Source organism: Pyrgilauda ruficollis, unplaced genomic scaffold, assembly GCF_017590135.1.
Source record: "Pyrgilauda ruficollis isolate IOZ18807 unplaced genomic scaffold, ASM1759013v1 scaffold15, whole genome shotgun sequence".
Lineage (NCBI taxonomy): Eukaryota > Metazoa > Chordata > Aves > Passeriformes > Passeridae > Pyrgilauda > Pyrgilauda ruficollis.
In genome coordinates this window covers 12,954,693-12,981,409 of record NW_024513654.1, presented here as the reverse complement: position 1 = coordinate 12,981,409, position 26,717 = coordinate 12,954,693, and the positions used below count along the sequence as shown (strand labels likewise).

Below are 26,717 nucleotides of genomic sequence, written 5' to 3'. Positions count from 1 at the left end.
AAGATGCATTTTAACCTATTCAATTATTCTTGTAATTATATTGCAAGAACATTTTTTGACTACATCAGATGTTCTGCCTCTAATAGTCTACCCTCTCTTCCAATTATCTGATGTCCTAAAGACAAATTTCAATACACACTCAATGGCTAGATTTTTGCCAGTGCTAAAAATTGGTTATTTACTTTATTTGCTACTGCATTACAAGATTATACATTACCATTTCAGACTGGGTTTTTCTTATCAAATTTGTTCTCTTCTAGTCCTTCAGCAAATACAATATACTAGGGGTAACTAACACAGTTTTAGTAAATTGTGTTACAGGTCAGAAATATATCACCTTGTCCTGTAAAACTAAGTGGCTCTACACAGGGAAAAATAAAGTTCTTGAACTACTACAGTTCACAACTACAGTGCACAGGTATGAAAGCATAAACTGCCTAGACTGTAAAGCAAGAATGACCAAAAGAAAATCAAACAATAGTTGAAGGATCTTTTCTTCACAGAAACTTCAGAGAAATTAATTAGACAGTAGTACAGAATTACTGTCTCTAATTGTGGCACATTTTAAAATAGTGAGGCATTACCTACTACCCCTGTATGAACCCTGTACTGAACTTTATGATAACCTGTGCACTTAAAACACCTTTGATTTACAGGCAGCCTAATATATATTTGTACATCTTCACCAGTTAGTGACAAAGCCAAAGAGGAAACCAAATTTTCTCCCCAAGGGCTGGTGTTTGGGGCACTGCACATAAGATTAATTTCAGATGCTAACCGCATCTATTGCAGTCCTTCCCTAGTTCAGAATTGTTTCCCTTCTAGTACAGAATTCAGCACCTTATGCAGGTGAACGCTAAAGATAAACCAGTAACAATTTCTAACTCTTAGAAAAACCAAGACATGAGGGAAAAAGAGGCCATAGAAATTCTACCGGCCAAACTGGAGCAGATAAAACATACAGGATGCTCTGAAGGGTATCAGAAGTATGTAAACCAGATGTGAGCTTGATATGAGGAGACAGATCACCACTTCAGAAAGCAAAATGGGATGGCTGGCAAGAACAATTCTCCCTGGAAGTCTCTTTCACACTACTGTTTCCTGCATGCTCTATAAAACTTAATTCTCAGGAAATGTGCCTAAGAAATTTTAATCCTTTATCAAACACATGCTCAGATCTTACTGGAATTCCTAATATTCAGAATTATTTTTATCATACACCACAAAAAATGGGAGAACAAACCTCAATACCTTTCAATCTCACTCAGTTCCTCTTATACTTTTTTTGGCCACATACTTAACTAAGCCAATGCCAAAAATATAACATACATCACTTTCACACTGTGTTCAGTCTGCACTATTCCTGTCACCACAGAATGCAACACATTGCATGAAACATATCAGATAAGGCAGCTGCTATTTACATTACAAATGTTGGTCTCATGAAACTTAATAACAATTCCAGAAATTTACTTCTGGCTAAAAAATTATGTTGGATCCTTTTCCTGGTCCACTTTTCATTCTTTTAACCTCTCACATACACATAAAAATGAAAAAGTATCTCTTATTTTTCCCCTCTACTGTTCTGAGAGGTGTTTTCTGATTAAATATATATAAGTATTAAAAAAAAATTACTCCCAGTGCATCCTCTATACTTTTGCAATTAAAAAACCTGCCATACATATTTCATTTTTTACCTTTGGTAGCTCTTCTTATCTGAAAAAAAAATAGTATATAACACAACTTCTAAAGAGCTGTCAAAACAGAATGAGAATATTCTTTTATTATTTATTTGCGTTGATTTTGTGGGGCTTGGCTTTTTTTTCTTTTCCCCTATCCCAACAATGGATGCAAGGCATTCTAAATACATAATTACATGAGAGAGCCACACAGCTTTCAGAGAAGCCATTCAAGTGAATTGTGTAAATAATATGCCTTTAAAACCCCTAACATATGAATACAGATTTACCAGTTATGAAGTAGTTATATACCTGAGAGACAAGAATATGCATTTTAAAAAAAATCCTGCCCAATTATGAACTTACCAAAGAGACCAGCATGTCTCAGAGCAAATTAATACTTTCATAACTTTTGGAGAAAGTTTTTTGCCTGTTTTCATTTGAAAATAAGAAAAACATTAAAAGCTGTAAGTCTTAATTAAGACAAAAAAACAAAAGTGAAAAGCCATACAGTTAAAATATGTACCTCCTTGCATCCCAGACCGGTTTTCCACACTTATAACTAGGTAATTCTGACTTTGTCACTGGCAGTTTTTCTTGAAAGTCTTTCCACAGTAAGGAAATTAATTTATAAAATAAAGAGGCAACTGTAGTAATCCTTGGAGTGTGACCATGAGAAGGATCTCTCAGGGCTCAGCCAGCCCACCATCAGTTCTAACTGCACATATTGCACCTGAATCGTGAAGGGCCAAGATTCGGTTGCTGTAACAACCAGTGCTTTGCACAATTCCTCACCTTCTACTGTGTTCAGACACCTTGGTCACATTTCCACAAGCATGTATGGGTATGATTCAAAGTGGTTTGTGCTCCTGCTTTGCTATAACAAAGCTCAGCTTTCTCATTAAAGACCCTTGGACCATTTTTCATGAACTGCAAATCAAGCAAACCAACATTTCGCTTTGGGAAAGCTGAGCGTATTTTTCTGGCACAACCAGGGTCTGATTTCCAAACAATTAGGTCTCACAAATCAGAGGCTGAAACATGCTACTAGATTCAATTACAACACTCTTCCTAATTCCAAACGTAGGTAATACTGGACTTCTTACCCTGGTACAGATCAGTGACTTCAGTGCAGCAGTTTTCCCCTTCACCCTCAGGGTGTTACCACATTCTGCCAGCTTTGCTGTGCACACAGAACTCCAACTGCTGTAAAAGGTTCTTTTTCCTTCAGCCACCCACTTTGCGTGTAATTGCTCAGTAAATTTTCCTTAACATACGTATTATGCAAACTCTTCTCTAATCTTCTGGTAACTCCCTAGCTAACAGTAACTTTTTACAAGACATTCCAGTTCACTAACTACTTTTAAATATCAAAGATAAGACACATGGAAAAGGATTTACGTATTCAGGTTATCCAAATAATAACTTACCTGAGTGGGATCTGGGAGGATCAGATCACAGCTTTTAGGTAAATGTTTGTGAAGAAATGTTTTCTCCAAGAGTGGTTACTGGGGTTAAACCTCTGTGATTTCAAGTCCACAGAAATGACATGCCCCAGCAAGGGGCCAACTTCCATCTATAAAGTGTACAAGATCCTCATTTGCCAAGTGCTTGAGGGAACTTGTATGGATCACATCTGAACTTGACAGTACTTATGTTTTCATCATTATAGCTCTTCAATGCATGAAACTGATAAACCTAAACCAGTGCAGCTGCAGAGCTTTAAGATTTAGGCGCCATACCCTTGTTTAAGGAGTAAAACTTACAGAGACTCATGTGTGATTCTTTAAACAACACCAAACTTAGTAAGAGAAATCTCACCAAGGTCTAAAGCATGAAACTATGTGAAGGCTCAAAATGGAGATTTTAAAGACCAAGTGCACTTGGCTCTTTGGTAAGCAAGAAAACACAGTTGCTACCATTATATCTGATGATATTAGAAATATCTTCCAAACTCAATGATTCATTAATTCTGTGTCTAAAGCCTGATCAATCACAAACAATTCCTCGTGAGTTTAGGCAGAGTAACACAAAACACTAAGGAATGTGTTGAAACCTCTTCATCTTGGAACATTTATAGAACTTCTCTCTATTTTCATGACACAAACTGCAGAGAAAAAACCTACATTGGTGGAGATATGAAACGGAAGTTTCATTAGATTTTTCTCTCATCTCTAGCTTTATTTAATTCCATAAAATCTCTCAGAGTTATTGTTATGCACCTACCACACAAAAGTGTTTCAAGGATAACTGATATGCCTGCATAGCACTTTGAAGACATAATGTACTATATGACTGCCAAGTATTAATAAATGAACTGCAGAAAGAAATCTTATTTCAACTTTCCACCCAAGGAGCTACTGTCTGAATTTTAAAAGGCATATGGATCACTGAAAATAGATATTTTAGAAGTTAAGGAAAGGATGCTAAATGACAAAATTACAAAACCAAAATATATCCAGAATAACTTCATTTTTCTCTCAGCAAAGTGCAATTCTAGCAGAAGAATCTTGGTTTCACCACAGTCCTGGTTTTTACACTCTCTTTTCCAGCTGACTTGACTGAAGTGCAGACCATTAATATCTGAAGTGCCTTGTTTTGATTATACTGGCCTTTGCTGGTACCAACCTAGTTAAGGTATCACCAAGAATTTCCAGCATAAAACACATTTACAGGTTTATAACTTGGCTTTAAAAATTCTACTACAAAAAGACAGTGGGAGGCAGAAAGGCTCAGATGAGTGCATTACATTACATATCCTATGCGATGCATACTTGCTCACAATGCTATGAAAAAGGGAGGCATTAGCTCTAACTCTGAATTACCATGTTTCAGAAGCCACCTAAAAATGATACTTCTACTTCCCCATTTATGTAATCAAAATAAGGTTTTGTAAGTGTTTTACCTTATTAGCTTAATTTGCCTGGTTTCATAGTTTGGCTTAAATTATACGAAGTGTCCATATAATACAGGAATTAAAATGTCAGGTCTCTTGTCTGTATTTATACACAAACATTCCCTCCCTTTCTCCCTTCAGAAGTCAATTGTGGCTTGTCTCCAAAGGGGCAGCATCTAGGTGATGGGGTGTTACAGACTGCTAGCAAGTCAAAAGCTTAAACGAAGATCAAGGCTAAATAAACCAACTGTATTTTCTACAAAAGGACAAACATCTACACAGGAAAGAGCTAGAGTAAAGAGAACAATGCAGGTTACTTAAAATGCCAGTCTTAAAGCAACATGTATTTCTGGTCATTGGTATTGTATTTCCTCTAGCCCACATAAGAGCACAATACAACTCTCCATTACAGCACAGCAATATTAAATATAAAACCTGCCATTAAAGGGCAGAGGGTAATGACTTCAGTGTGGGCAACCCATGCTCAGGTAGTGTTCAACTATTATCTCCAGTTTAAGAAGGCTGGAAATATGCAAATGCAGCCAGCTCTGGTTTTAGATAAAATTGTCAGTTTTATGGGTATTTATAGTATGTGTCCAGTCTTGCAGAACTCCATCTTCCTCCACCTCATCTGTAATACAAACTGCTTTTAGTCCACGTTAATACAATGTCTTACTGGGATACTTCTCACATCCTGTGTAAGTCAGGCACCAGATCAATACTCAGCCATGCTGAGGAAAAAAAAATCATTACGTTAGGATCCTGTAAAAAATACAGACAACAGGAGAATAAACCTGATGCACAGCCCCCATTCCATCTGGATGCATATGTAGATTATGCTTTTACATACATCAAAAGTGGCTTTCTTTTCAAGACATAGTTTTAAGGAATCCTACGGGTAGTACCTTTGATAGGTATCCTATATCAAACCAAACTCACCTCAAAAAAATTTAACCTCTCTGCTTCTCAGGAAAGCTCTTCCCAGCCTTTAAATCAACTGCCTTACCCTTACACTTCCTGTGGTGAAATCACAGCATGAAACTGGCATAGCAAAGCTATTTCCACGACAGTATCTGCTGATGACAAGCACAGGTTTTTAACTTTTCCTTGGATCAAGGAGTAAGAAGATTGAGATAGACATGAGAACTAATATCAATAAACTAAAAATCAAAGGGAAAGCATGCTTACAAAAAATATGTTTTTCAAAAAGTGCAAGTTCTTCTATTATTTGAGTTTGCCTAGTGTAAAGTCTCCTTGGAAATTTTACTGTGCATTTTAGGTTTTTTACCCCCTTGGTATTCTTCAGAGTCCAGAAAGCTTATATCCCACCCACCTGCATCATGGCAATGGTAATATAAGGCTGCTCTGTTTGCCTCAGAAGTAAAAGGAAAACAGAACAGCCACACAATCCTCTTCCTATTGTTCTCCCAACCCACATAAGAAACAGAAACTGATGCCATGCCCCATAGGTCAACAAACTTGAGCTCTGTGAGACAATAATTGCAGAGTTGAGATTCCTCTGAGACACCTTGCCTCCGGCTCAGCAAAGTTTAAATCAAGAAAACATAAGCTTCAGTGTCCCAACTGACCTTCACTGGAGTGGACTTGAGGAGAGAGAGAGAAACGGTCTCTTGGAAAGAAGCTCCAAAGCACACTTCACCCCTGCAGCACATCACTCATTCAAAGAAATGGCTTGCAAATATAAGATCTGATGCCCATCTTCTAATAGGTGTTCAAGCTCTGCTCAGTTTCACAGAAGTCAGTAAGTTGACAGCAGTAAGTAGCTTGCACAAGCAAGTTACTACCTACTGCTTCTAAGATACTGATACAGGACTGGACACCATCAAAACCATCCCGTTAACACCTTCAATGAAACTCTCATATTTTAAGGGGATTTGCTGATGCAGCTTTTAATTCTCACACTCTGCTCAAGTGACTTGGCTCTTTGTTTATGTTGGGCTCACAGTACCACCTTGAAGATCCCTTCACCACCACGTTTTGTCATTTCACAACTGCAGTTGCCATGACAACAGGATGCAGCTTATCTGTGCTGTTTTCATATTTCCAGTTTTTGTTGCCATAACAACACATTCTGGCTTTCTACAGAAACAGCAACTTTAAGCCATGTATTCTCAAGGACACGGGATTCATCATATATGTTCATCAGAGAAGAGATCTGTACAGGCCATTTGTAAATTAAGCTGTTTTTTCTGAAGGGGGATTTTTCACTCACAAAAGTGAAAAGCTGACAGCAATTGCTAGAGGCAGACTGCTGAGACATCTAAAGCCCGGCCTTTAATAATAGCCAGAGTAATATAGCACTAGGCCACTTCCGAGCGGGGACTCCCCACAGTGTCAGACTGTGTCAAACTGCACAATTGTTATGTGATGTGAGTAAGTGTCCATACTTGATTCACCCAGGCAGATCTGAATTAGATGCTAGATGCAATTCTCTTGAGTTTTAACCCAATGGCCTCCCCATTATTACCAGCACCACCACCATGCAGCTTTGTGTTTGAAGGCCCATTTTAATTCTGTAATTCAAGCCGTTGTTGTAGATCTGTTTTCAGACTCTGACCCTCTTCGCTTCCAGGTGACTGCATTTTGAACTTTTATTTACAGGAAGTGCACATTCATCAGACTGGTGAGAAAATGTTATACAAACACAGCATGCATAAACACAAAACAGTGATGGCTATGAGGGGTATCAGCTAACATGGCACTGTAACTTCATTACACCCTCATTTATGTACTTCACTAATGAGACAAGCACAGGTGTCTAACACGGTCCCTCACATGAGATGAATAACAATAATACAGTCCAACCTGCTTTAGCCATGCTTGGTATCCAGAAGAAATAAGTTGAAATCCATCTTTTGGCATGTGTATTCGGGGCTAGGAGAGAATAGACATAAAGAGAGACCTCCTTTTACACTGGGACCTAGCTAACCTAAGTCTAAATTCTGGAGCACTTTAAACAATGATTTTTTAAGCAGTATATGAAGGTTTAGTCCCCAGATTAGTTCTTGTTTACTGCTCTGATATCAGCTGCTTCAAGAAAACTTTTATAATAAAGCCACGATTTTTATGTTTTCCACCATTTTACATTTCAGTTCAGTATATATAGGGGTTTTTTAAAAAATTTCCACAAAAATGCACTTGGATAAGCACAGCCTCTGTGGTGGGTGCAAGAGCAAAGACTAATGGTCATTAATGCTTTTGACTCTACATAAAAAGCAAATGGTGTCAAAACAGCAGTAGTCAAGCTAGGAGTGTTTTCACAGTTACCATCCTCAACATGATCAGACCAGACACTGGACAACATGAAGAGATGACAGAAAATTCCTGAAGAGGTGCAGCCTTAATACCAGGGTAACAGGTTATTATACTTACACACAGCCTTAAATTATGCCTCAAATCGACAAATATAATCTCCCCCCCATTTACTGTTTTCATGCTTTATTGGATTGAAGAAAAGGCAAGACACCAAATTGGTCTAGAAGCACAAAACATATATAGCATAACTTACAGCTAGGAAAAAGTATGCAACAAACCCCAAATCACTGTCTGGCATGACATTTATTTCTAGTTCAAAGATACTCCCTCATTCAAGTGGATTCAAGTGTTCCCCCTCCCCGCCAAAAAAGGGGATGCTTAGAAATTAAAATCACATCTAAGCAACAGGACCAGACAGAATATCAGCAAACACCTAGTCCAGAGTTTTTCTTACTCCTTGAAACTACTTCACAATCCCTTTCTTAACTCACAGTAATTTCCCTCCAAATCAGATGTGTGCCCCTACCACTCACTCCTCCTGGAAGGCTGGAAAAAGCTTACTCATCTTCAGAATGGCTCTATTGAAGATAAGCTTACTCTCATTTGTCCTTGAGTCAACACAATATTTCGTTTGTACAAACTGCATCCACTTTGGTACTTGTAACACCAATAAATACAATCTGTTGGAGAAAAAAAAGTGTTATGGCTGAATGACAAACCTTCACACCTATGGTGGACAGCCTTGGAATTTTAAAATAAAATAAGAACTAGAACAGACTAAAATCTTGCCTCTAAAGAGAGGTACACACTCAGGACTTTACAGTATACTTTAATCACTTGTTATTTTTGCTCCTCTCCAGTCTGAATTTAAATCCTCCTAAATCTTTCAAAGTAGTAGTAAGATTATGCCCTGGTGTCCTAGCCAATGATCTCAGTTGAACATGAATTTTAATAACCACTGTTGTGCTGATAAGTTGAAGTCAAGTATGTCTGGTTACTGCATTCACCTGCTGTGTTTGGACTTGCAATGCTTAACACATTAACAAAGTATGTTTTAGGAGACTTCTCACAGGGCTAGAAGCTGCATCCTCCAAGACCTAAGCCTTCTTTCAGCACTAATGTCATGGGTGGTTAGTCCCTCTACAACTGTAAAATGGGGACAACACTCATTTAACCCACCTCACAGGTTTGCTGAGAGGGGCTCTTGACATTTCTATGTGCTTTGGAAATGGAAGAAACTATATGAAGTGCTGCATATCTAGCAAGAACACTATATAAATAAATATTTTAATTCTGGCTCAAGTGCTTCAGCTTTTTTTTTCAAAGTAGCACAGCCCCATATGTATCTATCCAGGAAAATAAATAGAAGTCCTCATAAGCAGAAATAACAATCATTTGAAATCAGTGTCACAAGTAAGGAGACCTGAATACCAATACCAGATGCACCCAAGTTCACACAACAAATTGTTGTGATGTTAGAATCAAATTGCCTTCACAATGAATTGTGAAAAATTACTTCATTTGTTTGTGGTTCTGTCACCTAACCTACAAATTAAAAGATAACAGTCAAGCTCTTCAGACCAGCAGGCTGCTTAACATTTGCTAGCCCATCAGTCCAGAGCAGTCTGAATAATTGATTTAAAGACATTGACTTGAACCATTTAATTTGAAGACCCTGGTTCTGCAAATATGTAAGTGTATTAAGAGATCTGTTGCCAGCAACAGGATTCCTCTTCAGCAGAAGCATTTAAAGTAGTAATGATAACAGTGTATTTCTATTTAGACAACTCTTATCAACACAATCTTTTGTGATTCGAACGTAAAGTTGCTTGAGTATTTTTAATAAAAGCAATCAGGACTTTTGGCAGATTAGCAGCTACTTTAAACTCAATTTATTTTTCAATGCTGACAAGTGAAATATAAAAATAGGAGAAACTAAGACCCATTACTCATCCTCAGTACTGTATTTGTCAGAGGTATGTCTCCTCTGCATTTGATAAACCTGCTCTCATTTAAGAAGAAATGAGAGACTACACAGAAGAGAAGCAAATTTTACCAGTATTTACAAGGTATGTGTGTCATCACCCACATACTGCTGCTTATGCCATTAAAGTGGGGTATTTGCACAAGTGAGCCCCCATTTACATCAAAATAAGTGCAACAGAAAAGCATAATTTAATTAAAATTTCTCAGATTGATGACTAGTTGTAAAAGTTTAGCCAATCTCCTAAATTCTGAATTTCTGTGGTTTTCCAAGGCACACTGTAAATGACCCCTAGGAAAGCATTCTTCAGCAGAGAGAGGCAATTAAAGTAATACATCTGGTTAAAATATTCTGAATTGCAGTATCCCAATGACAGCAGACAGGACTGTAAGAGGACTGTCAATTTTAAAAAATAAAATAAAATTGCCCGTTTCCCCCAGCCTTAAAAATATGTGGGATCCAGAAACTGCTCTTGTTTGGAAGCTGTATTAATTTATAAATCAACACTAAAATCTTCCATGATTATGATCCATTCAAAGCAATTCCACCAGCAGTACAATTAATTGCCCAGCAAGACCTACTCATTTTTGTATTTTCATGAGCACACATCGTTTATGCTCATGGTTCAATACCATTCATAAGCACAGTATTTTCTCTTAGCATCTGCTCCAGCATTTTCCTTGACTAGAAGTCAGGCTGCCAGGGGAATTTTGCTCTCTTTTTCTATAGCATCAACAGTGATTGCTTTCCTCAAAAAGTAACTCTGAAAGCACTCTAACTGCTAATTTGTATCATGCTATTTTGTGAATATTTCACATTTTGATTTAGGTGAGTGACTAATTTGTAATATAACCTAGTCTGCTTCCTTTTCCAAGACATTCATGTTTATTATTGAGGCCTTGCTTTAAAAATGATCCTTCCATTATCCCAGATGGCTTATTCCACAACCATCAGCACCTTACTCACAGTTCTGAAATGCAATTTTACTGTGTATGAAATCTTAACTCTCTCTCTAGTCTTTCTGGCGTCCACAGAACTTGTTTTCTATACGTTAGCCATATATTAGAATTATATATTATATACTGCATCTGTCTATAAACTGGGGAGCCAAAATAGCTTACTTTGCTCATCTCTTTGTCTGCAGCCCCTGAGGTTTTTTCCTTAAGTAATCTACTCTTCCATTTTTAATCCATTTGATTTCTGCAGTCCCTAGCAAGGCCCAGAACAACAGAATGATTCTTGAGAACAAGTCAGTAATTTAAAATTCAGTGGTACCCTCTCCACTCTCTACCAAGGCTGATTTTCAGAGGACATTTAATTACAGGCCTGAGTTCCTATTTTCTAAGCCTAAACACAACCCCTGAAGGCTTACAAGATTTGAGTCACAGCTGGAGCTGTGGTTACTATACAGTTTAAATATCAGCCTCTTTACTGTGCAATTTGTTTCGAAAATCAAATCAGATGCTGTGTCATAAACAAGTGCTAATTAAGTACTGAGCGGAAATTGGGCTTTTCTGTGCAAGAAGGGTTCTTAAATATCTGCATCTTCACTTCCATAAGAAAGGATAAATATGTCAAGAATGATAATTATAAAAGGAAACCTACTATGGTACTTCCAAGGCAGTACTGCTGCTTCTGCATTTCATCTGCTTCCATGTAAGAAGAAATGAGGGGAGGGGAGGAAGTTGAGACCTGTATGAAATATATATATATATACTAAGGATCTTATTAATCTGATCATATCACCCACAATGCTTGCTGCTCCCTCAGAGAAGACATTCACTCTGGGTTTCCATCACATAGGATTTAAACAAGCAAACTACACCCATCTCTCTCCATCACTGCAAAGTAATAATGAGCTACTTATATTACCATTTCTTTTAAGTCATGATCTACACAGAGTATTTATTTGACAATAGCATTGAATTCATTAGATATAACACCTTGATTGATAAATATCAAGTGAAGAACAGGAATAATGCATTTTAATACTCTGAGGGTTGCCTCTGAGTAACAATATTCATGACTCCATTAACTAACAGGCTGTTGGCTACAAAAGCAGAATTAGATCCGTCAGTCACTGACATGGAAGAGCATGGCCAGTTGCACTGAAGATTGTCCAGTTGAGATGACTTCCACAGCAAAGGAAAGTATCCCCTGTGGCTTAGAACTTGTAATGAGTTTGCATTCATTACAGCAATAAACTGAATTCCTATTACTGAATATACAACTTCACGGCCCAAACAGATCCCTGACTCTACTGCCCAAAGCAATACTCAACATAAGGCACAGTTAGATCAGTGGACGCCAACAAAACCAAACACACGATTTCAAAATCTTTAATTGTTATTAGGAAAAAAACCCATGAGCTATCTGATCCTAAAAGCTTAAGTTGCCAATATTTAAGTGTGTCCTTTGTGAGATTTTGTAGAAAGAATGAACAAACACTGAGTCAGACTGTCAGGTCTCACAGTTTGATACAAGCTCCTTCAGAAGGACACAGCACTCTTGAACAGTAGGTTCTGACTGCCTGTGAGCTTAATGAGCTCAGCACACGTGGTGAACATGGCTACTCCAGCTCTTTAATGAATCTGCCTGAGGTCCTTGACTGAAATCTGCTCAAAACCAGCTCCCACTGGAGAGTGTCTATTTATACAACTTGACAGATCAATAGATGCAAGGTTTTTTTTATATCCTTCAAGAGCAGCAGCAACCAGGTAAACTACTTCTAACACAAAACACCTGGATACCTTCTTTAGGGCTCACAAGAATACTAAGCTACAGTATTGAAAACCAAATGGAGACCCAAGACAGCGCTCCATTAATCTCTGAACAAAGTAACAGCAAGATCCACAAACATGCTTACTCTAGCAGTGTGGAGATTCTCTTTGTGCCCATGCTTGATTTCACAACCATTTGACACTTTAAGTATGAAATTCAAGTGCTATATCCAGCCTCCTTCAAGACTGCAAGATCTGTGGTGAAGACAATTTCTCATGCTGCTTCCTGAATTTGTTCCAGGTAAGTATCCAACAAGAACAGTGACATTCACAGCACAAGAATTTATGTATAAAACAGCAGCTGGAAGCTAGTCCAGAGATCAACAAAATGAAGTTGCTGCCTTCCAAGTATTGTGTCTCTTTTTTGTAAGTTCCTAGAAAAGTCAGAGAGCTGACCTGGATTCTGATTTTTCACTGAAATTCAGAGCAGGAGGAATAGAAAGTCCTGTACTTAAAAAAAAAAAAAAAATACAGCCAAGGTAAACCAAATTAAGTTTGGAAAACTACAGTCTCCATAATCAGCCTAAGAACCTACAGTATTAACTTTCACCTTCCCCATCTCCTGCTGCATTTTAGGTAACAGACAAAAAAGCATGCAGGAGAGATGGGTTACAGGTCTGTACCAACTATACTGGAAGGAAATCTGCAATTCACATATTAAGCAGACAAATTTGTAAAGCCAAGACCATTTTTTTTCTAAAGAGAACAAGACACTTTGAAAAGCACACTTCAGCACTCCATCACATTTTTTGCTTAGCTACTAAGCTCTTGTCTTATGAGCAGGCTCCAGCACTAGCCAAACATTTTCCTGTTCAATAAAGTAACCAAAACACTTCCTCTTTGCAGGAACGGCCATTCTGTCCAAATACACTTCCCTTACAAAGCACTCTGATACAATTACAATGCAGGACCTTTTCACCCATCAGAAGTAACTTGAAATCTGTAACTAATTGCCTCAAAATCTTACCAAAATATATTAAATTTCCTTATGTAATACCCGGTGCCAAGTTCAGCCCTATGACAGTTCTCAATTCCTGGCACAGGATGCAAATGTTCCTTTGCTTGGCTTAACTAGAGCAAACTCCTCCTTCAACCAAGAAACACCAAAGCTTCACCTGCTGTCTTGGAGAACTACAATGCCAGAGGGAACCGGGGCAACAGCAGCAGCTGAAGACACCTAATGGGCAGCCCCTGGTAGCATCCTCACGCAGAACAACCATCTGTAATTCTAACCAGAGTGAATCTAAAATGTTGCAGAAATGGCTGGCCAGAAAAGAAAAAACCAAAGCCAAAACACAGACAAACAGTATATCCTGTCTCCCAAGAAAGGACATCTACTGAGACTGAGTGCTGATCACTATTGCCAAAATGAAACAGTCATCATGGGAGGCTAAGTAAATCTACTCCCAATTTAGAACAAATGAGAATTAGTGCTAGACTAAACCAATCTTCTTCTTTAAGAAGATCACTGAAGTCCAGACAAATTAGAAGGAGTTAAGCATTTGATAGATGACATGTAGGAAGTTACTCGTTAAAATGATTAGGATTAATACAAGAGTTATAAGGAGGCTAAGAAACTAAAACCTGTAGACCATCACAGGCAATTTTGAAAAAGGAACCATTAAGCTATACAGAGAATGATACTTGTTGAAATCTATTATTATTCTTAAAATTAATGTTAAATAGTCTCACTAATGGCTAAAATACTCAAAAATTACCAATGTACTAATGAAAATAAAGAGACATCATAAATATATAGGATAAAGCATTTTGAACCTTTGGTAACAGAACTGACACGATACATATAAATCAAAAAGTTACATTATTTCCATTACAAATTAGGAACTGAGAAGAGAGAAAGAGGCCCTGGGATATGTTACTCATTAGATAACAATGGCTCACCCATAAGATGTGGCCACAGAAATGGCAAATACTACTACAGGATATTATATAAAGTAAAAAATGCCAAGAAGAGAGGAATTAGGATCACTGCTTTAGTGCAAGGAATCCATAAAATATTTCCTGGAATGTTCTGTATAGCTCTGGTCATTCGTGTTTCAGGGAGACTAATCAAATTTTGCAGCTGTTTAAAAAGGTCTACTGAGATGATCAAAGTTCCAGGAAATGTCTTACAACAGAAGGAAAAATAAATCAAAGAATGCCAGTTTAGCCTGACCAGATCCGGTTTAGAGCAGAATATGATTGCTCTCCACAAGTATCTGCAGATGAACACAGGGGAACAAGGAGAGCTGTTTAAGCTCAAGGACACTGGCATATGAACTAATGAGAATAAATCAGCCATGAATGGAGTAAAGCAGGAAAATAAGAGCCAGGATTCTGACTTTCAAAGTAGTCAAATTTGGAATAGCTCTACAATGGCATAACAAAGAGAATTCCACTTAGCAACTGCTTTCAGTAGTTTGTGAAAGCTTTAGAGAGTACTTTGGTTGCCAATATCAGACTTGAACCCATACTCCACAAGACCTATTCCAGTCCAACACCAATATGTGCCTTCTCATTGATGGGCCCTTTATTGTGTCTACTTAAATTCTTATGTTAAGGTCAGGACATTATAGGAATATTTTCTTGTCAGTAAAAAAGTTGCAGGGTTTGTTACAACAACAGCTCAAACAAAGTACTGGAGCAATACAATTCACTGGAGTCATTGTAGTCAAGAGAAGGAAAAATAAAAAGGAAAAAGTTACAAAAATAATAAGGAATGCAGATTTTTCTCCTTTTGAATATATTAGCAACAGGGAACATCTTCTGTCACGTTTGAAGAGGCTGTTAACATTATTTGGATTTCTTTCTGTTGAGATGCCTCTAAGACTCATCTTCTAAAACAAGATCAATCCATCATTTCTTGAGACTACACCCCCTTCTCATTGTTCTAATTTGCAGGAGATGAATGATAGCTGGCTGCATTTCTCAATCACGCTGACAGTTTTGGCAAAAAAGAAGGAAGGGCATTGAGCAGTCCCAATGAACAACCCCCCTGGAGAATCGCCAACATCTTCCTAATAGACAGAATTCAAGGCCAACTATCCATAAACTAAAAGCAACTCCCACATAAACACTGCTCCATTCTGTATTGCTCTCACAATAAATTACAGATGATGTGTGTGCAGAGGGAGACTGACTACATTGTATGACAGACTTTCATGATAGACCATTTTTCTCTGAAACAACTAGAGACTGTTCTGGTTGCTGTATGGGCAAGCATGGAAACATTCAGACTCTTTTCTAGTCAGCATACAGTTCAGCCCTGATTAGTATCCAAGCAAAGACTGCCATCACCGTTCTCTACAGTGTTTCATCCATCCCACTATATTTGGGAAAAATTCTTAAAATTCTGTAAGAATAACTATGTTCTAAGATGGAAATATCATGAGCAAGTATTCCTACAAATGGAAAAATCCCACCCAGGGCACAAAGCCAGCTGACAAAATTCACACCAGAGTTCTGCATTGGCTGGTGTTATCCAAATTCTCTCTCTACCATCTCCAGGTGCTTCTGAAGAAGACAGGTCCACCTAGACTACTGTTAAAAGAACACAGTTATTACTATTCTGCTAACATACAACCGCACTTAAGAACTTCTTCATTCCTTTGTTGCCCCTGCAACCTTTCCCTTCTCACTATGGGATGAAGCAAATTATACCAGCATTAGGCCTTTCTGCTGCTTCTAGTCCAAGCTGGTCACTCCAGTGGATTCTGCCAAGAGGCTGCATGGCTCCTGCCCACAGACTGGAAACACTTCTGTCCTTCCCTCAAGACAACTAGAAAGAGCCCTTGCTGAGCTTTCCCATTCTTCCTCATTCTCTCCTTTCTGTTGCTCTCATCAAAATGACTGCACAACACCCTGTTTTAGCAGTGGGGGAAGGAAAATTAAATCAGATGATTCTCAATTTTTAGTACAGAGGAGGACTACAAGTAGCTAGAGAGAACAAAATTATGATCAATTTGTTTCCAAGCAAAATCATTGTGGAAAAGTGAAACAATTTAAAACTATAAGTCATCATGTCTGCTTCTGAACCCTTCTGCCACCCCAGCTAACAAATCTGGCTGTGCATGCACAGCAGCAAAGAGGCTCAGCACCCATTGGTTAATGGGACCACGGAACTTGCACATCGAAGAGAAAAAAATGAATTTTAATGCAGTTTTTAGAAATACTTGTCATTGTTTCAGCATTGCCATTTAGTGAATGGGACCGATTTCTCTCTCAGTAGGGGATGATATTTTAATGATGTAACAATGTACTTCCCAGAAGAAAGACAAGCCTCATGAGGCAGATTAAAACTAAGAATATTCAGATCCCATTAAAATCAGACAGTTTCAAGCCATTTTTAAAATTAATTTTGTTTAATGATAAAATGGGTTATCTTAACAGGTGGCTAGCCAATTGTAAAATTAACCAAAACATGGTCAGAAGCACAAGGGAAGCTAGCTATTAGAAGAACTGGTTTCTTTGTATTCTGCCTTCTATTATCAGTGTACCATATCACCCCACACAAATTCCTCCAGTCCGTGACCCCCGGCAAATTTCTGAGCTTCAGCTTTCTCTTTCTGCAAGCAAGGGTAGCATTTGTCCAACACGACAGCTCCCCAGCACCTCAGAAAAACTGGCATTACAAAGCTCTGTTGTTTATTAAGCAGGAAATACTTAATGCAACTCCCAGGATGTTTATTTTCAACCATTTCTGTGATATCAAGAAGTTTTTCACAGCACTAATCAGTATCCTGTCAGGGAAACAGCTTCATGTTTGATTGCTTATTAATTGTATTTTGAGCACTTACTCTTTAGCTGCAGCCACTGGACGCTGCTATGCTACAATTAATTTTCAGCTTCCACAGCTGAACACACAGTGGATTCAGTCCTTCTGTGCAAAATCACTTAAAATGTATAAAGAATATGCCTTGCTGAGCATCTCCTGAATTGTACGGAAGAAATGAGGAAGACTGAAGAAAACACTCAGTACTGGAAATACCAGTTAAGCTTGCCACTGAGGACAGTTAAATATTACACAAATGCATGGAGCTGAAGATGATGCAATACAAGCAGACAAAGAAGTGAGAAAACAGCCTATTCCATCTGCATTGATGGACATTTTTATACAAAAAATCGAGTTGCTCAGCTTGCTGGTTTTGCTGTCTTAAATGTGACCCCAATGTGACCCTAAATACTGTTGATGACTGAGAACATGAATATGACAAGAATATATGACAACCCATACAGATGAGAAAAAGTTAGTGGATCCCTTCATATAACACTTAGTGAGAATTCCTAATTTCCAGGTATAAACTACTCTTCCTGTAACAGAAAATAACTATCTATAACATGTTTTATAATACAAACTACCAGCACAGTAAAATCCATAGAAAACAAAATAATGGATGAGCACATTTACTTGACAAACACATCCACTCAACATTTGTATGTCAGGAAATACTTTCTGACCCCCATTTAAAATTATTTTAGAGTGTGAATTTTAAATGAGACCAGACCAGGAAGTTTCCTCAACCATTTAACTTTTTTTCTCAAGTCATTATTTCTGCTACCTCAGTAGCTGCTAGCACTGAAAATAAAGAAGAAAACAACATAACTTTATATTTAATCTCATTTATGGCACAGACATCAGAGCTTGGAGCATTTCTATAGCCAACCAAAGATGACCATTTGATTTTTTTCTTCATTAGGCACCTCTTAAAGAGGTGATCTCTGAATACTCCTTCCTTACCTCTAGATATGATACACAACTATGGAATAATTTTATTTTTTTCCTTTAAATCCTCATTACCTTTTTGTATATCACAAACCATTTTAGGATACTGAGAATGTTGAGGCCACCACACATCTTGTATCTTCCAAAGACTATTTAGGAAGCCCTCTGCCTAACCAAACTTCGTGGTTAGAACAGTCTGCTTTATCTCACTAATGAGGACGATAATTTAGTACCAAATACTCAAGAGGAATTATAGCTCTGCTGACTGGCAAATAATTTGCCAAGGCAGATTAGTTTAGCTGCATAAAATAAATATCCACCTGCACATACTAGCACTAATCAGGGCGTGAAATTAAACTTTTTATTCAGTGGGAAATAACTGCTGCAAGGCGGTGATTTAGTCTGAGAAGCAAATATTAAGGTCAGCCTATTCTCTCTGATGTTTATAGTACATATTACAGTGAGGAGAGCATGGTGCAACAAATTTGGCTTTTTAAGTCTATGAAACTAAATACTTCAGTGATGCGATGGCAAATTTGCCATTTGCTTTTCTAATTGCATACATTTAATGGAGCAAAGTGGCTGAAATGAAACATTACCAGAGAAGTGAGGGTGAAGTTGCTGAAGTACCAAAGGCCTGCATCAAGTGCAGAAAAATCTACAGCATGAAGTTTGGGGTAGAAGAAAATTAATCAATGCTTTCCATACAATATACTAGTGCCAACAAACATCAAAAAAAAACCAGGATGCTATGTCAGTACCATTGGAAAAACTGGTAAGTGCATGTGTAATATTGAAGCAGGATTTGCAACCCCACATTTAAGCTTCTATCCCAGCTTACAGAATTATTCTCACTGCTTTCAGGACTTCCTTGCTTTGGATACCCAGGGTTCTCTGCCACAATGTCCCTGACACAAATATTTTACTGGGAAGACTGCAAGGTTCTCAAAAGATTTTTTTTTTTTTAAATAGCTAACAAATAACAGGTCTTAAAAATGCTGGTCCTATTGGCACCATGAATGACATAGGTTCAGTGCAAGCAGAGCCTCTTTTAAAGTATAAGCCTTTGTCCATCTGTTCCATATATATACATGCACAAAGCAGGAAAAACAATTCCAACTTTATTACCTTTCAGCCTTCCATTACACTGACTATTCTTTGCTATATTACCTGCCAGTTATGTGGGAGGTCCTACAAACATGCAAATATAAAAACTAATGAACTTCAGAGTTTTCCCTCATTAAAAAATAAAACAACTCACAAAAAAAAAAAAAAACCCAAAAAAACAAAGATGAATCTTACAACACAGCCAGAAAGCTCTGGATCTCCTCTGAAACTGGAAAGCCCATCAGCAGCTCCTAGAATCTGACCATCCAAAACCAAAAGGAAAATGGTATTTTGGGGGTGAAACAGAAAAAATCCACAAAGAACACTCAGACTGACTTCTTCCTATTCATAAACCAGGAAATTAGGTGAATTATTGCAAATTAATTAATGCATAAAAACTGAGAAAGTGAAACTCTTTTAATTATCGAGCTTTTGCCTCTCAAATTGTCCTACATGGGACCCCAAATTGGTCAGGTACTGTTCCAAGCACTGCTAATTAAACACAACTGAAGTTGTCACTAGTCCATTCAAGAAAACAGATGTCGCTTCATAGAGCTTTGATATTTTTCTTAAATACCTTTCAAAATGAGGAACAAAAAATATGAACTCTTATAAAAAGGGCTTTATTGTATTTTTATAGCATATTACATACCTTGTAACAATCATTCTGTTAAGTGTGAATGTCAGTTTTATTTTCTGTCCCTTTTTTCCTGGCTATTTACAAGCTTTGTAAGAATCATTCCTTAATTAAGTCTAAACATAGTTTTATATAAATGGATTCCTGGAATTAAAAACGTTCAGACTTAAGAAATGATTGTTACAGAGACTGTAACAGGCCGTAAAAAAGAATGCCACTTTAAACAAAGATTTCTCATTTTAATTAAAAAGATAATCATCAGAACATTCGTATACTTAACAGAACCATTTGAAGCTACTTTGAAAAAATATCTACTATTCTATGCAGGCTGATGTAGTTTACTTTATATGACATTTAATCAAAGTCTCAGTTGAGCCTATCACACTCATACTTTCAATACTGTATCTACTGTTTCAAACATTTATTCAAACTTGAAAGTTACTTATTGAGCACCTCGATTTCTTTTTCTTTTGTAAATGACTATGACTATGGAAATCCCATATTCCTGAATGCATAAAGGCAGAGCTCTCTATGGCAGGGGGTTTTGGGTGGGACTTTTGTGTGCATTTTTTTAGGTTAATGGGCACGTTCCCCTCTCTATTTAGCTTGTGCATCAGTTTCTTACACACTGTACTTTATAAAGAGTGTACTTTCATCAGCAGAACTGTACAAAAAAGAAAAGAGGCTGAAGTGAACTAAGACAGGTTCCACTCTGGTAAAATCCTTGCTGCAGCTGCAGAACACTGGACTATTTCATTTCAAAGATCATCTTCAAATCTATAAACCATCTTTCACTAAAAAAAAAAAAAAAAAAACAAAAAAAAAACAAAACAAAAAAAAAAAAAAACAAAAACAAACACACCAACAAAACTTCTGAAAGATGATGTGCAGAACACATGATACAAGACACTCATTCACCAGCAAAGACAGTCCTCCCTTGTGAGCAGTTGCTTAGTATTGTGCAGTGTTAATACACAGCAATTTAACATCTGGAATAAATTAGGTCTTATTAAGACATAGAGATAAACTGAGTAAGCAAATGGAATTAAATAAATTACTTCAACCTTAAAGTATTAGATTATAAATATTATACCTGAGCACAGACAACCAGGAAACTGTAGCAGATATCAGTTAAATGCAATACTGCTTCACTGGCAAGTAATCCAGCCAACACCAGCCAGTGAGAAGGCAGCTGCCTTCTACTCCCATCAAAAAGTTGCACAGACATGAGCAAACAGAAAAACAACAGAGTACTGTTTGTCTTTCAAAGCATCAAATATAGATGCTTTAAAGAAAAATAATTTCATTCATAATATTAGCACTGGATGAAGCTTTCCCATTATATTTTTCTGTTAGAGTTGGACATTAAAATGAAAATCAAATCACCAGGTCCATCTTGCCTGGTACCTTGTGATTCAAAAGGGCTGCTCAAAGTCAATGTCAAAAATTAAGTCCTGGCATTTTTAAGTGGAAAAAAAGATATTATTTTCTAGAGAAGCATAAACAAACTACGACCTAGAGGGTTGCTTTTCAATACGAAATGAAACCTACCCCAAACATGTATCAAAACCAAAATTCTCTCTCCTGCCTTTGATAATAGGCCTCATACCTCTAAAATGTATTTGAATCTACCTACAATGCTCCTTGGGAAGCTCTCAGGAAAATCAATAATTAATAGCAAAGCCCACCTCTAGCCAAACTCTGAGCCACCTAATAAGAAGATGCAAATGAAGCACATCACACACTCTGACGGACAAGGTAATCCACTTGGAATGAGTCAGCATTAGCTGGGAGGATGCACGAGCTGATCTGCTACCTCTGTGTGGATAACTGTACCAGTGCCACTACTGCAGTGCCTGAGCACTCTCTGAGCGCTGCAAGGCCCAGAAAAGACACTTCCAGGGAGGGCCAAGATGACACTTGCAACTTTCCTCTTGTATCCTGATGTATCCATCCGTGCCACCCTTCCAGGAACACCAGAAGACCCCACCAAGTCTGACCAACACTTCACTTCATCCACAGAATTAAAGGAACAGCCACGTTCTGGACTGATGCACACTAAAGCAAAAGCCTGGGATGTGCTTAACAAAACCTTTGCTTACTCTACTCTCAACCTGTAAGAAAAAAACCCCTAAAAAGTTCAGAGTGGACAGAGGGAAGCCACATCTTTCACTGCACGTTTTACAAGCATTTTGCATAGAAGAGGCACTTTAATAAAACATGAAAGAACGGGGGTTAGCTTTTAGCTCTCAGTGAAGCCTGGTCTTGATAATTCTTCCCTTTGTCTGGTGCTCTTAACAGATGCATATCCCAGAAGAGCAGCTTCCTCTCATGGGCATGCCTCTCCCCAGTGTCAGGGAGCTCTACTGCTGCAGTCCATCAATATCTATTGTTGTCCACCTATATCATCTATTGTTGGAGTCCATCATCATCCTGCCAGCTGCAGGATGGGCAGGGATTCCCTCAGCCTCCAGGCCCAATCTTACAGATGATCTCAAACCACCTGGACTAAGCCCTTGAAGAACAATCTTAGCACAGGGAGTGAAAAAAGCAATGTATGAGAAGTCAGCACAGCACAGCACGCTCACAATGCTGTCTGGCAGCAGGCAGGAATGTTTCAGCAGAAACTTTTTGGGATGTGAAACTCACTATCTAGAGGCAGGCTATAATTACCAAGCTTGGCCAAACACAAGAGCAGCAGGATCTGGGACACTCCTTTGGCCAACCCCACACCAAAGATGGCCATTCATTATTACTAATCGCTATCCTGCTGATTTAGGTGTCCATAGCATTTCTCCACTTCACCTAGCTGGGACTCTATAAATCTGGCAAACTTGGAGACTACCAGCAAACAGATCAAAAAGTCTCAGGAGAGAAACAAGTTCTTCCAGATTAAAAACCAAAAGCCAAACAAGTGTATAGAAGCTCAAATAGAAATTAAAATTTGCAGCTAGTGTTTCCTCAATTTCATTTTGCACATATGTTCTGAAGATTTAATAGAATTCCTTCTTCCTGATGAGCTCAAGTTTAATTCTGTGCCACTAGAAGCACTAATCCAAAACAAACTTTTAGCAAGTGTTGCCAGAAATTTAAATTATATCCTTAGGGAAAGAACAGTCTGGGGCACCTGAAATTTACATTCAATTTAGTTGGCAACACTTTGTTTTCATTTCTGAATTTTACATTTCTGGCCAAAATGCTTAGAAATATCAACAAATTAAGAAAAAAAGAATGAAGCCACAGTTTGAGTGCACAATGCCTCAAATCTATGGAAATTAGCCGTATTTGAAGAGCATCTTGGATGCATGTACTGTTTTCCACACCAAAGCCAAGTCAGAACCTAAACAATGTACGTGGCCCCGCAGTCCCTATCAGTGATATGCTGCTGCAGCACCAAGCGAAACACTCAAATGCCAGTATTTAGAGATCTCGCAGTAGAATGGGAGGAAAAACAAAATTACAGAGGGATGGTGACCAGTACAGCAGGATAGTCTAAGGTGTACAAATAAAGAAAAAAATCCAATAATTACATGCGCCAAGCCTGCCGGTGCCTCTGGGCCCCTCTGCCATGTCCTACCTCCCTCCCCTTTAACTTCTCCCGCTCCCAGGTGGCACCTGCAGCCGCCTCCCCCTGCTCCCAAAGCTCCCTCTGCCCGGATCTGGGGACCCTGCTCACTGCCCTGCCCGCAGGCAGGACGCCCCCTCCCCGGGCCCCGCTCACCACCTTCCCCCGCCCGCCAGCCCAGCGCCCTCCGGCCCGGCCCGGCCCGGCCCCGAGGCCCGGCTCCCCTTCCCCACTGCCCCCCGCTCCAGCTCGCCCCCGCCGCAGCCCTCCGTAGACAGAGGTGCCCATCCTCCCCCGCCGCCTTCGCCAACCCCCGCGGCCCTCACCATGAACTTGAGCGCCTTTTCCTGCAGGACGGCCTCGGCCGGGTCCATCGTCCTGCGGGGCCGGGCCGGGGCCGCCCCCCCGCTCAGTGAAGGCCGCAGCCAGCGCAGACGGGAACCTGCGCTGCCCCGCGCCCCCCCACCTCGCCCCGCTGCCCGCACGGCGCATGCGCCTCTCCGCAGGCCCACGGGAAATGGAGTCCCCGGCCACGTTCCTGGCAAAGGTCCGACCTGTCGGATAAAACTACAAATCCCGGCAGATTCCGGACTGGGGTACGCTGGGAGCGGGCTGGCGCATGCGTTTTGTGCGGTGCAGGGGGCCGACGGGGGTTGTAGTAACTTGGGGCCGTAAGGGTGCGGGGTAGGATGGACGCGGCCGCTGTGGGCGAGGGAGGGAGGGAGATGAGGAGGCGCGTCCTGCGGGTGCCGTGTGGGCAGTTTGCAGCTCCAGGCCTTCCCTGGGGTGGAAGGTACGGCTGGCTCCTGAGTCACGGCCCCGCGCTCTCAAATGCCCCCGAGGGGCTCGGCCGCTCCCACGCTTTGCTCCGGCTGCGTTCCGGGTTGGAGTCGGTTGTTGCTGGTAAATCCGAACTGAGCCCCCTGCACTGGGTGCCAGAAATGTCTGGGGAAAAGTTACCATGAGGTCCGCAGGGGATGTGAAACAGGGCGATTTGCATCTCTGGGATGGATGGAGTGAGCTGACATCATTCCTGAGAGATGCTTGTTCGAAGCCATCCTGCACATAAAAAGCCTGCCGTGGTGCTTCAGTGCCCTTTTTCTAATAATGTTACTAGATCAATTTTCCCTGAAAATTTGACCAAGTTTTCTTTGCTGTATGAAGCAGCAAAGAGGAAAAAATGATCAGCATTCATTGACTAGCAGCTGCATATAGACAGGAGAATATTTACTATATCTGCTCTGTTTCCCTGTTGCACACCCTACCAGATCAGCACACGTGGCAACCATTGTTTCCAATCCTCTTCTGTATTAAATTTATCTCATCTCTTTCCAGTTTTTCTACATTTTTCACAATGCCCAAAAACTGAAGCTGCCTGGTATGGAACAGCAGAGAGGAATTGCTTCCTGTAGTTTTAATACCGACTATAAGACCCTGATAAGTTCTTATTTCTCTATAGCAAACACAATTGATTTCTAGCCAGTTTGTCATCTAGTAAAACACTCAGGTTCTTTTCCTTGCTGCATTTATATATTTGGCTCTGCATTTTAAGTGAGATACTCTGAATTTCTTCCTGTTTAAATGTAAAGAAGCCAGCCAGGAACATCAGCACTTGCTTGCCCATATGCAGCTCAAACCCATTGTTTTCATTCCCCTGTTTGACACAGGAACAAAAGTGAAGCTTCAGGCAGGTACAAAACCTGTATCTCCTGAGTCTCAGTCCCTTCCCTCATTTTCTCTAAACATTCCATCTCCTCCAGATTTTCAGGCAGGATGACTAGAGGGAAAACAGAGGATGCAGAGAATGTGCCCATTACTGGATTCCTCCCAGGGCCATGTGACTAGGTGTTGCCTCATGATCCCGTGCCAGGAGTGTCTGCTGCAGCCAGTGACCCAGCAGAGGTGACAGGGAATGTCAGCCTTTGCAGGGTGTGATGCTGGCGTGATCTACGCTCCCAGAGCAGTGGTCTAAGAGAAGGAGGAAGAGATAACCTGATGTTCTCCCTCTACAATCCCAGGGCATAGAAGTCTCCCAAACAGAGCTTCCCTGTCCCCAGGACAAGGGGCTGCCATTCTTGGGCTGACCCAGCCATGCTCTTGGCCGTCGTGCTTTAAGCTCAGACTCTTAGCAGTGAAATGCCTGAAATCCTTGGCTCTAGTGGGGCTGGGCACTTTCCAGACTGCTGACAGCACTGAAAACACTCACCACGATTATATAAATAACAGTAATTATAATGAGGGAATCCTATAATTACAAAGGGAGGGCTCCTGTAACAGCACTGAAGGCAAGCAGGGGCTGCCGGTGCTTGAGGCAGGGCTCTCCCATGTCTCTTCCTCCAGGCATCCTGCAGCTGGCTTGGGTTGTAAATGGATCCTCCTGGTAGCAGCGTGGCAGGCTCAGGGCTTTGATTGCATGGTTTATTTGTCAATAATATCTGATGCCGGCCTAATTGTTGGAAAATTGGAAAGTGTAATGCTTCAGCATTAGACACCAGTGCCCCAAAGCCCTCCAGGCTGATTGATCTGTCTGGACTGTAACTTACAGGGGATTAATGTCCCTGAACTCTGTGGAGCCAAAACTAATGAGTGTTTAGGTGCTGGACTTAAACCTGGTGGTAGAAGGTCATGGCTTGGTTATTCTGCCACACTGCCAGGACCCCACCATGCAGAACCACTGCAGAGGGACAGGGCAGGAGCCTCAACCACAGCACAGAGTGACGGAGGAAGGACTCAGAGAAACAGCACTTGGCCCAGCAGCTCTGAGCATGGAGTAACACCTTGTTGTGGGAACCTCAGCTGGATCTCTGCATCTGCAGCCTGACCTCGTGGTCCCTTCCCACTGTGGGATGCTCCCTGCAGCTGAATGGCCAGCTCTGCACCCACCAGCTTGCTGAGCCTCTGTGGCCAGAGCAGAGAATGGTCAGCACACCAAACTGTGACACCATCAAGGTGTCACATCACACAGCAGGCAAAGAGACCAATTGGAGAGGTCTGTGGCGCATAAGGCAGGGAGAAGGCAGACTTCAGCAGATTTACAACCAAACAAACAATTATTAGAATTGCAGGACCTG

The 26,717-nt window shown here is 39.9% G+C and overlaps 1 protein-coding gene across 5 annotated transcripts in view; it reads right to left on the bottom strand.

Moving 5' to 3' along the window:
- The window catches only part of BTRC (beta-transducin repeat containing E3 ubiquitin protein ligase), a 120,380-nt gene extending 96,241 nt beyond the window's left edge, over positions 1 to 24,139 (bottom strand). For 2 of the 5 annotated variants that reach the window (XM_041461023.1, XM_041461025.1), the window contains exons 1-3: positions 23,973 to 24,139; positions 11,441 to 11,527; positions 7,402 to 7,470 (exon numbers count right to left, since the gene is read on the bottom strand). In XM_041461023.1, the coding sequence (XP_041316957.1) occupies positions 7,402 to 7,470; positions 11,441 to 11,527; positions 23,973 to 24,020 (204 nt within the window). In that variant the 5' untranslated portion in view covers positions 24,021 to 24,139. The remainder of the gene's footprint in view (positions 1 to 7,401; positions 7,471 to 11,440; positions 11,528 to 23,972) is intronic. The other 3 variants (XM_041461027.1, XM_041461028.1, XM_041461026.1) reach the window with 2 other exon arrangements.
- Positions 24,140 to 26,717: the final 2,578 nt, after the last annotated feature.